The sequence below is a fragment of the Schistocerca serialis genome, chromosome 12 (genome assembly GCF_023864345.2).
Source record: "Schistocerca serialis cubense isolate TAMUIC-IGC-003099 chromosome 12, iqSchSeri2.2, whole genome shotgun sequence".
NCBI classification, from domain to species: Eukaryota; Metazoa; Arthropoda; class Insecta; order Orthoptera; family Acrididae; genus Schistocerca; species Schistocerca serialis.
In genome coordinates, this window is record NC_064649.1 from 8,220,313 (window position 1) to 8,232,683 (window position 12,371).

The window sequence follows — 12,371 nt, forward strand, 5'->3', positions numbered from 1 at the left end:
GTGAGGCAAGTCCCTACCCAAATCTGGAGCTGCCATTTAATTTGGCAATTTGTTGCGCTCTCCTCCAATGACACAAATACCACACATTGGGGCAAATTAACAGTGTTACACCTCGACCCGACAGCACGAAATAGTTCCCCCGACCTCGCCTCGCAGTCTCTCACCTCCCCCTCACTATGGATGTAGTGAGGACACTGCAAGCGGTGAAAGACCCTCCTCCTCTCCCAGCGTCTGTACAGGGGATCATCCGGTACCAATAGGACTAGTAGTTTTTCTGTCACGTAAATGCAACGGGACAGTCACATCACGAATTCCGAAGCTCGACCACCTTAGTTCCCTCAACACTACTTGTAACTTCTGATAACTGACACTGAAATTGCACAGTAAGTTGATCTTGAGGAAATGGGCAGGTCAAAACACACACACACACACACACACACACACACACACACACACACTCTCTCTCTTCTTCACCAACTACACTCACAGCTCCTGCTCGTGCAGAATCCTGCTTTCCTGAAGACTTGTCCACTTGAATGACAACTTCTTCTTGGTGGATTGCAATTTCTTCTTCCTCTTTGCTACCCACAGTCTCTGGAGTGGGCAGGAATGGTTCTGGTGATGGGTCTACATTCATTTCAACCTGAAACAGTATTTGTCATAAGAAAAAAATTAGTCGCTATTACTATTAATAGGTGTCAGTAAGACATAAAAGAAACTCGTTCCTGTTGTTCCACCAGGGCCGTAAGTAACCGTCAAAAATTAATATTTACCAGTTTATCACAACTTGCCACTTTCGAGCAATACTGCTACAATAAGTGTGTGTGTCGAGAGTGCAGCAGCTGGTGCATACGGAAGCTGCTCTGTATTGTCATATACTTCACAGCCATAAATTTGCTGAATTAAGGTGACATTTTTCCATTTAAGATGTATGTTTATCCAGAACTCCAAGTGGAAAAAAGTGACCCTCATTCTACTGCACACGAGTGGTCCCTGTGACATACACTGACCACTCTTAATGTACCAGTAAATCTACACACTGTAAAACTTTCACACATGCAGAATGAAAACTGTATTTTTACAAAAAAATAAAAGCATTTACGAAGGAACAAATAACAAAACTGTCACACAGTACGCACCTGTATGCTGATGCCCTGTGCAGTACAACAGTTAAATGCAGACCGGCACTATCGTTCGACGATTCTCCTCGTGCACTAACACTCTCCCAGTATTTCCTCACATTGTAATACATATGAGCCCTCATTTTGTCAATACAAACCACTGCCAATAATTCTTATGTTCATTCTGGCACCTTTTAAAAACACATCGAATTGAAAGAACAATTATTCTCAGAATTCAGTCGTCAGTCACGAAATCCAATTACGTGCGACATAAGCTGTAAAGTTTCTGTGAAGATGGAATTTCCTTGCAATATTCACAATATTTCAGAAATTGATACCCAGTAACACATTCATCCATACCAATGTGAATTTATTGTGTGCACTTTGCTGCTCTCTCACACATTTCCGATCCACATCTCTCTCGTAGTAATTTGCACACTGTCGACTTACTTATTTTTAACACACTGCTCGCATATATCGTCAGCACTATTACTATCACTCCTTTCTCCTCCTCATCGGCAACTGCTTTAAACATCACAGGGCACATTACTTTAATTTAGGACACGACCTGTACACAGTTACGCGACTTATTTAGTTCGCCCTATTGCCAGTTTACTTTGACAAGTAATACATTTGATTCATACATTGCCGACAGCACGTAATGAATTTTTGTTTGCATTCATCTACTGACTCAATATTATCTCAACTGCTGTCCCTTTTTCTATCAGTATATTACACCTGTGATTATAGATCCTCTCCTTATGCAACGAAGAGGCCAAACTGTTACTTTCTCATCGAGTCTACAGAAGATCAAGTTGGTAGCTCATATTTTTTAACATGAAATCTGGAAACAGATAATGGGAATTGTTTGGGCTTTCCAGTACAAGACCGTTAAATGAAGATATTTAGGAATAAGGTCGCCAGTCTAATATACCTTCTCATACATTCACCTTATCCTGTAAGATCTCCGACATTTTTGTTTTCATTCGTACCTACATAAATACTTTTATTGTGTTTAATCCATTATACTATTCTTATTTTTCCACAAATATGACAACTGTTGAAAAGAGGCTTTGGCCTAGGTGATGGTAATATCTATTCCCTGTAGTTTCTTCTTTTTTCTTGTCTCCGTGTTGGAACCTCCCTCTCTCTTTCTCTGTTCCTGTTTTTCAAAGACTCATTTATATTCTTCCTGTCATTGTAACCCTTCATAGCATTTCTGATAGTACACATAACAAAGGCAGAAAAAGTAGCCGGCACCGCTTGGCAGCCAGTTCCCTATACACATGCACACAAATATTCCCCACTCAGTTTGCAATATACAGCAAACGTAAGTTTATGTTTACAAAGATACTTCTCTCAGCAGTTGAAGTTGATGCATACCGTGCATATAATGAGAATTGCTGGGGCTGGCAACTGACAGTGTCAGTTTAATTACGGCACTCTCGTGTACTGAGTAGTGTGCAACTGTGTAACGAAAGTTTTAACAGAGTCAAAGACAGAATCTTCATACAGCCAGCAGGCTGGTATTTCGATCATTTCTCATCTTTGTTCACAATAGCATTTATTTTACTTAGAATACCAAATGCACAAATTTTGTGACAGCTTTCGCCGTAAGAGTGAAGAGTAAAAAACTGTCACAAGAAGAACTGTTTGAATGCACGTACACTTAAGCCGACTGCGATCCAAATGCCGGACAGTAACCGATTGGCCACAGTCCCGTCGCCAAGTACACTGGCAGCAAATCTGTCTCACTAATTTTTCAATTTCCTGGAAACCGACCATTACACTGGAAGCCTGATACGAACAAACAAAACTTTTGTTATTTTTTAATGTTCGAAAATTTCAACGATCTAAAACAAAATCTGCACGTCGACAGCCGACCTGGGTGTTCGAGAATTGAGGCGTAGTTATCTGATCCCTTTAACGGGAGTTACTCTCGAGTGAATTCCGGCTACTGTGTCAAAGTTCGAGCTGGTCGCAGGGTTTGGCACCTCCTTAGAAGCAAAAATAGTATATTGGGAATCTGCATTGACAAATTACGGATATTCTCACAACAAACAGCCGCATTACAAATACGAACCTCCAAACGTATTAGAAATGAACAGAGGCTAAACGAACAGTACTAACAGATCGGCAGACCGTCCTCGTAGGTGAACTAGACAGTTTCCAAAGACAACTTACGTGTAAAGCACACGGAGAAAATAAATGTGTACGAGTGTGAAAACTGACGGAACTGCTTTATAGAGGCATATCTGTACAGCACTGCCAATCGTTTCGAACACAGGAATCTATCCTGCACATTCTACACGAAAGCCTATGGCAACTGGATATGGCTCGATGCATAAAGCCGATATTTGTAATGACTAGAAGGATAATTGGGAAATTTGTGGGAAGTAGAGACAAAACGAAAATATTGTGTATTAATTTTCTGTAACTCCTGCATAATTCCCACTGCAACATATACCATTCTACGTGAAATTGTAGGAAAGAACATAATAATAATAATAATAAAATAATCCATAGCTGTAATGTAATTTCAAATACATACATTTACGAGTAAAAGTGAATGGAGACTCTGAACTAACCGATACAAATTTTAGATGAGATAATGTGAAATGTTGTGACACTAGTGTTCGATGAGGAAAGAGGCCGCACTATTCTAAAGCTGTGTTTCAGGTTGAGGGAACAGTGAATACAAAACGAGGACAAAGGAAATGGGAGGCAGTCCAATTTGAAATGGCACTGCAGAACATTTCACAAAAAAAGTAAAAGAAAAGTTATCTGCAATCACAAATTAAAAGTTACTTTACGTTCACCTGTGTAAGTTTATCAGAATGCAAGGAAACACGTAATTAAAAACATCTCAATCTACGCTCCTGAAAGTGAAATGGGGCAAACACAAGACACAGTGCACTCTCTGTACTTTCCAGCATTTCTGGGTCATGTGAGAGAACAGAAATGAAGCCACAGGTTGACAGAGGTAGTAGAAATGACAGGACAACATGAGGTAGTAAGCCTTCATTCCAGACTCGTGAAGCACGAGACCAAAATTCTGGCAGTACAGAGTACACGGACAGCGTCCACAAACCTGATCCGGCGATTCGGGGGTGTCGGTCGTCGCCACTATCTTCTCTGGACCCGAGCGAGGTCCTATAATGGCAATTCTTCCCGGAGGTTCCAGCTCCGACCTGTCCCTCGGGAGGTCACCGTTCGAACCGAGTACCGACGGGATCGCGGACCCCCGGGGAGGCGGCTGCGTCTGCGTCTGCGGTTGCGGCGGCGGCGTCCCGGCACCGGCATCGCACGCGACTTCCTGCTCCCAAACAGGCCCGCCGTGAGTCTCGCCGGCTAGCGGTGTGACAGCATCGGCGTCGGGTGGGTGTGACTGTCGAGTGCCCCTCTAGAGTGCGGCACTAGTTTACTGAAATGTCGTGCTGAGACCTCTACACCTAAATCTGACAGCTACAGTTAAGTTCAATGACCTACTGGAAATGCGTCAACTGTCGCGAAAATGTAGTTACAATTTTGTCACGAACTCGAATGTCTTCTGTGCTGTGACGGAGAAACCTAAATTTCACTATCGCCTTCGATTTAAAAATCAACAGTGAATTACTCGAATTGGAAAAGAGTGTACTACGTTGCAGGTGACGACAGAATTACTTTGACATTATCGTCTTTATTTTTACTTATTTCATGTTTAAGTGTTTCAGAAGGAATTTAAAGTGGCCTCAAGTTTGCGGAAATGACTCATTGTAGCTGCTAATCAGACGTACTTCAAATGTTCACTTATTATTACAAGTGCACAGTATTTTTAATTGTCAGCTATTTAAAAATGGAAACTGTTCGAGGAAAATCGATGTAAATTATCGAATTGTGGAAGGTAAGTGTAGAAACAACAAATTAAAAGGAAAGGGGTAAAGCTCAATTCTTCAGTTATGTGGTTAGTGCTTATGGTCAGCTGGTGAAGTCAGGAATTTGATGGGCCATAAGAATTTTGCTGCTTCAATGCTACACATTCATTACACATAACAAAAGAGAAATTAGTTTCAGCTGAAAAATTTATAAACAAAATAAGGAGTGTGAGATCTGTGGTAGGATACAAATATACCAGTTACGAACCAGCCTCTCTGTGAGGACCGTGGCCTATATTCGGCAGCCTACAACTATGAGATGCTGCATTTATCTTTAACAATTACAGTGTGGACCGAATATCACCATACAGAGGTTCAGAACAGAACTACTATTAGAAGCACATAATCGTAGACGGAATTTAAGTAAAATGATTGTGTGTTCCTACAGGATGGTTAAAATGGCACGAAAAAGAGCATTAAATAAAATATCGGGTGACACAATCCATTGTTTTTTATTACAAAATCAGAAACAGTTTTATCTCCTGTACTAACACTGCCAACAAAGTGCAGGTAACAATTTGGTAGTGATATCCGAAACTACTGAGGCACTCGTATTACACCGTTAATCACACTTCGGCACATGTCGAGCGTGTGCCACACTAAATCGCTCCGAGAAGGAACAGATACGTACAATGCAGTGAGAGTCTGCAAGCCAATTTACAAGAGGACAAGGCTAGTGTCGTCACAGACGAGGTCGTAGCAGACAGACCCGTTAAATTCCGGCACCGAAGTGTCACCGACGTAGAGGGTACAGGTGGTGGCACTGCCACTCCGAGGATCGTAGTGTTCCCACCGGTACAGTGAAGAGTCTCTGTAATGCCGACAGTGAGTGCACTGACAACACAAATGTGACACCACACTCGAGTCGCAGTCGTCACGTTGCCCCGTATGACAAAAGGTTATTTTTGAGACCGGCCGGCAGCTGTCACAGTGTGCCGAGTAAGAAACTGTTGCGACTCAAAATCCCCCAGCTAACAGTAAAGCAGAACTCAACTACTGGAAGTACTGATTTCACTTTCAGAGATAGAGGCACAAGTAACAACTGTCTATTTATTATAATTGTACGTTTACGTCATTTATCACAGTTTACAGTTTTTGTCAACTTCCTCGCTTACTTTGACAGAAAATGTTATCAGTTTTTATCGACGGGAACAACTTTTTGACCTTCTTTTTCTTATCCTCTTCTTTCTTCGACAACTTATATCCATTTCCTCATCGCTATATATTGGAACTTTTCACTCAAAATACGTCTGAAATTTCTACTCGTCTGCCCTCAGGTATTTGAACACAAGTTTAATTAACTACGGCTCTTTATCCCGTTCGAATTTTTCATACAGTTTTCTATGTTTTTCTGATTTGTTTTACTAATAGTTCATAATTTTCACAGATTTATGATTACTGCTAATACTACTGCTACTACTACAGCAAGTCCTACTGTAAACAAATAAAAATTACATAGATACGGCTGTCAGAACCATTACATGCATTAAACATATTAATCTCTGAGTATCTGCATAGTTTCACAGTATTACTACAATTTAAGTCTGAATGGCTTATGATCAAATGTTTGATTCTTTTAAATTACGATCAGCCTCTAAACATTATCGATTTCCCCCAATATTATACGACTAGCCTACACTAAATCACCTCAGTGAAAATGCATACCCAAAGCTTAATTCTCTTAAATCGAAAGAGAAACAGAGATACAGAGAGAGAGAGAGAGAGAGAGAGAGAGAGAGAGAGAGAGAGAGAGAGAGAGAGAGATGCAATCTTTACGTGCAGATCAACTCAGAGGTGACTCACTAAGGGAACTTCAATGAGGACTGCTCACTAACCTCCTCTGCCGTGACCGAGGCGTGCGCCCGGGTGGCGTCCTTCTCGCCAGGTGCAGACGGAGGGGTGTGCGAGCTCTCGTCGTCAAAATCGTTGTAGTCGGCGCAGACGAGTGATGTGTCCGGTTGCTGGCGTGTAGGGGGGGCCGAACTGCCTCCTCCGTTGCCGCCGCCCCCGCTCCCACTGTCGCGCCCACCGGCGGCGCCGGTAGACGGTGGCTGTCCGTACCTGCCGTGTTACACAATTTTGTACATCACATCTGTTTTGGGCACTTATCTTCAAATTTGTGAAGTTGCACAAGAATGTGTAACACAGTTTCTTCAACTATCCACTCGAGTTCTGAAGAAGATAACACGGATTTTGTCAAATATCTCCCACAGTGGCCAGGAAGGGGAGTCACGTACCCACAGAACTTTTATCCAAATACTGACAGGGCTGCAACAGTGAAATTAGTTCGAAGACTGAGGCCCAGTACAGAGCAGCATAACTTCACCTGTACAAAACAATTCAGCTACTCTCCCAAATATTGGCAGTGTCACTTCTCATCTCTTTCCTCATTTCTACAACACAACAGAAATTATTTTCATTTATTCAATAATTTCACAAAAGCAGAAAGTACGAATACACAGCAACAGTAAACAAATGTTCCCGATCGTTCTGTCTTCTCCTACCAGTTCCCAGAATCTCTCGCCATCTGCCGAGCCTACGGCATCCCGTTATTAGTATTTCTGCCCAGAATATCAGTTTTCCTGAAGATCTTGTCGGGAGACGATCTGTCAGTCTAAAACAAAGTTCCTTCACCCGAGACACATCCCTTTACTTGGCAACAGGAGCATCCTCCACTGCAAAACGGTCTGTACGAGCTTCGGACTGATGCAGGAGAACGTGCACAACAGTTCCAAAATTCTCAGCTAAACATCGTCCAAACTGCAAGAACGCAAATTCCCCACTGTATTCGAGGATATATCGACTGTGACGAGCTGGTTACACCACACTGTTCTCAGACATTAACGCCGACACATTTCCTGCTGTACGACAGGATAAATCTAGAGTATACGGAATTTGTAGTGAAAACACAGAATTGGCCACTCACCCCCACATCGGCGATCCTCCGCGTAGGCCGAGCTTGAAAGTGCCGTAGCGGCCAAACAACCTCAGAATGGGGATTGGGTTCTGAGGGTTGTGCGGGTTGCCACCCCCTCCACCCCCACCTCCACCTCCACCTCCACCTCCACCGTCGCCATCGTGCTGCCGGTCCTGCTGCTGCTGAGGCGTGGGCGGGTGCTCCGCACCCTGCGGACTGCCGGAGACCCTGGGCTGGGGGGTCAGCTGCTGCCGGGGGGACGGAGTCGTCGGGCTCTGCGGTGGCGGGGCCGGGCTGCCACCTGTGACAACTTCTGTGGTGAGTTCTGCCCTTCCAGGAACTGTCACTACTCCTTACCAGTCGACTGCTCACAACCTCGACTGCATGGTGAACAGTTCGCTTTACTACTTCTGTTATCAATTTATGAGCTGCTCAGTACAGTTCCCTTTTTTTCGTATAATTGTGTACTTATCATTTACAGGTGACCGTTATAAACACCCGACTATACATTTCGTGCTTAATGTTTGTAGTACAGCTGTAGATATTTGTACTGAACTTGTCACATAAATATGGACAGCGGGAAGAACAGAGCTATTGTCTCAAAATGCACAGCTGTGTATTAATGTCATTTCGTCGTACATTGTACGCTAAATAAATATAATGACCACTACCTCGAGTTCTTAAGATGACTAACATTAATATTTGAGTTTATATAAAAAGTGACAACTAACCGCACTGAGTCACCCACTAAATACTTTGGCACTATATACACCACAAGTTTCTAAATCAAAATTTGTCTACACAATAGAAGTTCTGCATATGAAACATTTTTAGGCTGACCTATAAATTTAGATTAGCTATATGTCAGGCATGTTATATCGTTAGAGAAGTGATCAAAGAATTTGGTAGCATCAATATTCACTTGTTTTGAAGGGAAGTAAATTACAATCGTAAGTAACAAAGGTTTATTTTCATTTAATGTATTAGATGCAGAGTTATTTATTATATACTGTTGCCAGTAACTCACAGCAAATTGCACAAATTAATGAATATACTGTGGTGCTGTAGTTAAAATACGTAAATCTTTACAGAGTCTTTTACGAGATGGTCATGGGTCAGTTTATTCTTATGGCACACTTACCTGTCGCAGAAACCTGGTTTCTTTAGTTCCTCTCTGTTTAAATGACTTAATACTAGTTTAGGTTTGTACCTCTACAACATCTAGGTAAAATACAAGACGTTTTCTCATCAAGAACAAATACACAATACAAATTTAGATAAAGATGTGCAAACAATACTGCAATACGTCATATTGACCGAACTACGAGGTGCATTCCAGTTCTAAGGCCTCCGATTTTTTTTCTAATTAACTACTCACCCGAAATCGATGAAACTGGCGTTACTTCTCGACGTAATCACCCTGCAGACGTACACATTTTTCACAACGCTGATGCCATGATTCCATGGCTGCGGCGAAAGCTTCTTTAGGAGTCTGTTTTGACCATTGGAAAATTGCTGAGGCAATAGCAGCACGGCTGGTGAATGTGCGGCCACGGAGAGTCTTTCATTGTTGGAAAAAGCCAAAAGTCATTAGGAGCCAGGTCAGGAGAGTAGGGAGCATGAGGAATCACTTCAAAGTTGTTATCACGAAGAAACTGTTGCGCAACGTTAGCTCGATGTGTGGGTGCATTGTCTTGATGAAACAGCACACGCGCAGCCCTTCCCGGACGTTTTTGTTGCAGTGCAGGGAGGAATTTGTCCTTCAAAACATTTTCGTAGGATGCACCTGTTACCGTAGTGCCCTTTGGAACGTGATGGGTAAGGATTACGCCCTCGTTGTCCCAGAACATGGACACCGTCATTTTTTCAGCACTGGCGGTTACCTGAAATTTTATTGGTGGCGGTGAATCTGTGTGCTTCCATTGAGCTGACGGGCACTTTGTTTCTGGATTGAAAAATGGCATCCACATCTCATCCATTGTCACAACCGACGAAAAGAAAGTCCCATTCATGCTGTCGTTGCACGTCAACATTGCTTGGCAACATGCCACACGGGCAGCCATGTGGTCATCCGTCAGCATTCGTGGCACCCACCTGGATGACACTTTTCGCATTTTCAGGTCGTGATGCAGGATTGTATGCACAGAACCCACAGAAATGCCAACTCTGGAGGTGATCTGTTCAACAGTCATTCGGCGATCCCCCAAAACAATTCTCTCCACTTTCTCGATCTTGTCGTCAGACCGGCTTGTGCGAGCCCGAGGTTGTTTCGGTTTGTTGTCACACGATGTTCTGCCTTCATTAAACTGTCGCACCCACAAACGCACTTTCGACACATCCATAACTCCATCACCACATGTCTTCTTCAACTGTCGATGAGTTTCAATTGGTTTCACACCACGCAAATTCAGAAAACGAATGATTGCACGCTGTTCAAGTAAGGAAAACGTCGCCATTTTAAGTATTTAAAACAGTTCTCGTTCTCGCCGCTGGCGGTAAAATTCCATCTGCCGTACGGTGCTGCCATCTCTGGGACGTATTGATAATGAATGCAACCTAATTTTAAAACAATGCGCATGTTTCTATCTCTTTCCAGTCCGGAGAAAAAAAATTGGAGGCCTTAGAACTTGAACGCACCTCGTATGAGACAAAGTTTTTTCACAAATTTGGCACCCAAAAAATACAGGACCACCTTAATTCACAGATAAAGCTTTGCCTCCTGAGGTCAACATTTTTAGATTGCATAATAGCGTAATGCAGGGTTAGTTTTACATTCACAGATGAAGCTTCGGTACTCGAGGTCATAAGCAGATTTAACTTGACGATTTCAGAAGTGTGGCACATTGGGCAGTGATACCAGTTTGGCCAAATGATGGGACCAGACAACAGTAGCGACTGATAGTGGATGCAACTCACAGCTGAGGCAGTTTGGAAACGTGGATCTACGAGTTTGCAATTCACGATTTGTTTACACAGACAATGAAACATTAATTTCAAGTTGACAGTTACTTGTGAGTCGGAGGCGACGAAAACTGAGCAGCACGAATAAAATTTATGACACACAAGAAGATTTTCAGAGGTGGCAGCAGCTGAAGGACAATGAATCAGAGATTGCAAGACCAATCGGAGAGTGTTGCAGGAATCGGAGTACTGAACTGTCGAGCAAATGTGAGAGAAATCCGCCAAAGGCTCCCAGATTACTAGTGAAATTATCCAAATGAAGGCATTGGACATAATAAGTTATTTTTTCTCTTAATTTACAGTAAGTACGAGACGGTGTGTGACGACTACGAAGTCAGTGGGTCTTATACTACGATACAGAAAGACACTAGCTCAGCAACTTCTTGTAGTGTCTGATGAAAAGCTATTTGCGTGTCAGTGCCTTCCAGTTCAATCTACCTAAGAATTTGCTACAACTGTCTACAATAGATAGTGTGACCTGTTTTAGGCAGCTCTTAATATGCTTTGTATAAGTATAAAACATTGGAGACACACTCCGCCTTTTGCAAGACATTGTTTCTTTAGTTTTTCTCTACCCTAAAATGTTTCAGCACTTTTAGTGCTATCTTCAGTGGAATGTTTTTAACTGTCCAGTCTGATAATGATTATGGTGCAGGAACATTTGAATTAATTATGTCTGGAATACTAATTTGAAAAACAAATATTTATATAATTTTATAGATACCTTACATGACAATACGAAGTTATTTTATGCTGGTAGCTTTGTAACTACCACAAATTTTACATTCAGTCATCTGCAAACCACAAAACAGTTTCTATTCTTCCTCTTTTCGCCATTTTCAATATAAAAATTGTGTTATTTAGCATGTTACAGACAATTTTTTATTCTGTAGCTGTGTTACTCATCATTTCCAATGTGTTAAGACACTTATTATATTTATTAAAAGAGTTTTGAGGCTTGCATGTGCAATTTCATTTATTTTATAACAAAATCAGTAGATTGTCATCTAGCATGTTGTTACTGCGACTGTATGATGTTAATTGTTATGTTGAGCATTTATTTGAAAGATGACATGCAAATTTCCAAGTGTTATTAACGTTCAGGACATTGTGTGTGTGTGTGTGTGTGTGTGTGTGTGTGTGTGTGTGAGAGAGAGAGAGAGAGAGAGAGAGAGAGAGAGAGAGAGAGAAGGGGGGGAGGGGGGTATTTGCACAGTTGGTCTATTGTGGCAAATATTGTTTTAGTACAGAGTGGTACATGTTAATTTAGTATGTATTTTCCTTATGCTATAGATTTTTCTGCATGATGCTTCTCCATTTTTGTTAATTTTGGATGCAGTTGTTAATTTTGGGTGCAGGCTATTGCTAGTTATAAGAATTTTCAAACTTGTTTCCATGTTTGCTGAGTGAAGATTCTATGCCATTACATGGAGTACAAATGTCGAGAGGAGCTATTAC

At 41.9% G+C, this 12,371-nt stretch overlaps 1 protein-coding gene across 1 annotated transcript in view; it reads right to left on the bottom strand.

Annotated features, from left to right (window-relative positions):
- LOC126428342 (histone-lysine N-methyltransferase 2C-like) overlaps positions 1–12,371 on the bottom strand; it is a 440,767-nt gene that overhangs the window by 163,760 nt on the left and 264,636 nt on the right. The window contains exons 48-51 of the mRNA XM_050090275.1: positions 7,962–8,253; positions 6,871–7,096; positions 4,213–4,524; positions 488–643 (exon numbers count right to left, since the gene is read on the bottom strand). Coding sequence (XP_049946232.1) covers positions 488–643; positions 4,213–4,524; positions 6,871–7,096; positions 7,962–8,253 — 986 coding nt within the window. The remainder of the gene's footprint in view (positions 1–487; positions 644–4,212; positions 4,525–6,870; positions 7,097–7,961; positions 8,254–12,371) is intronic.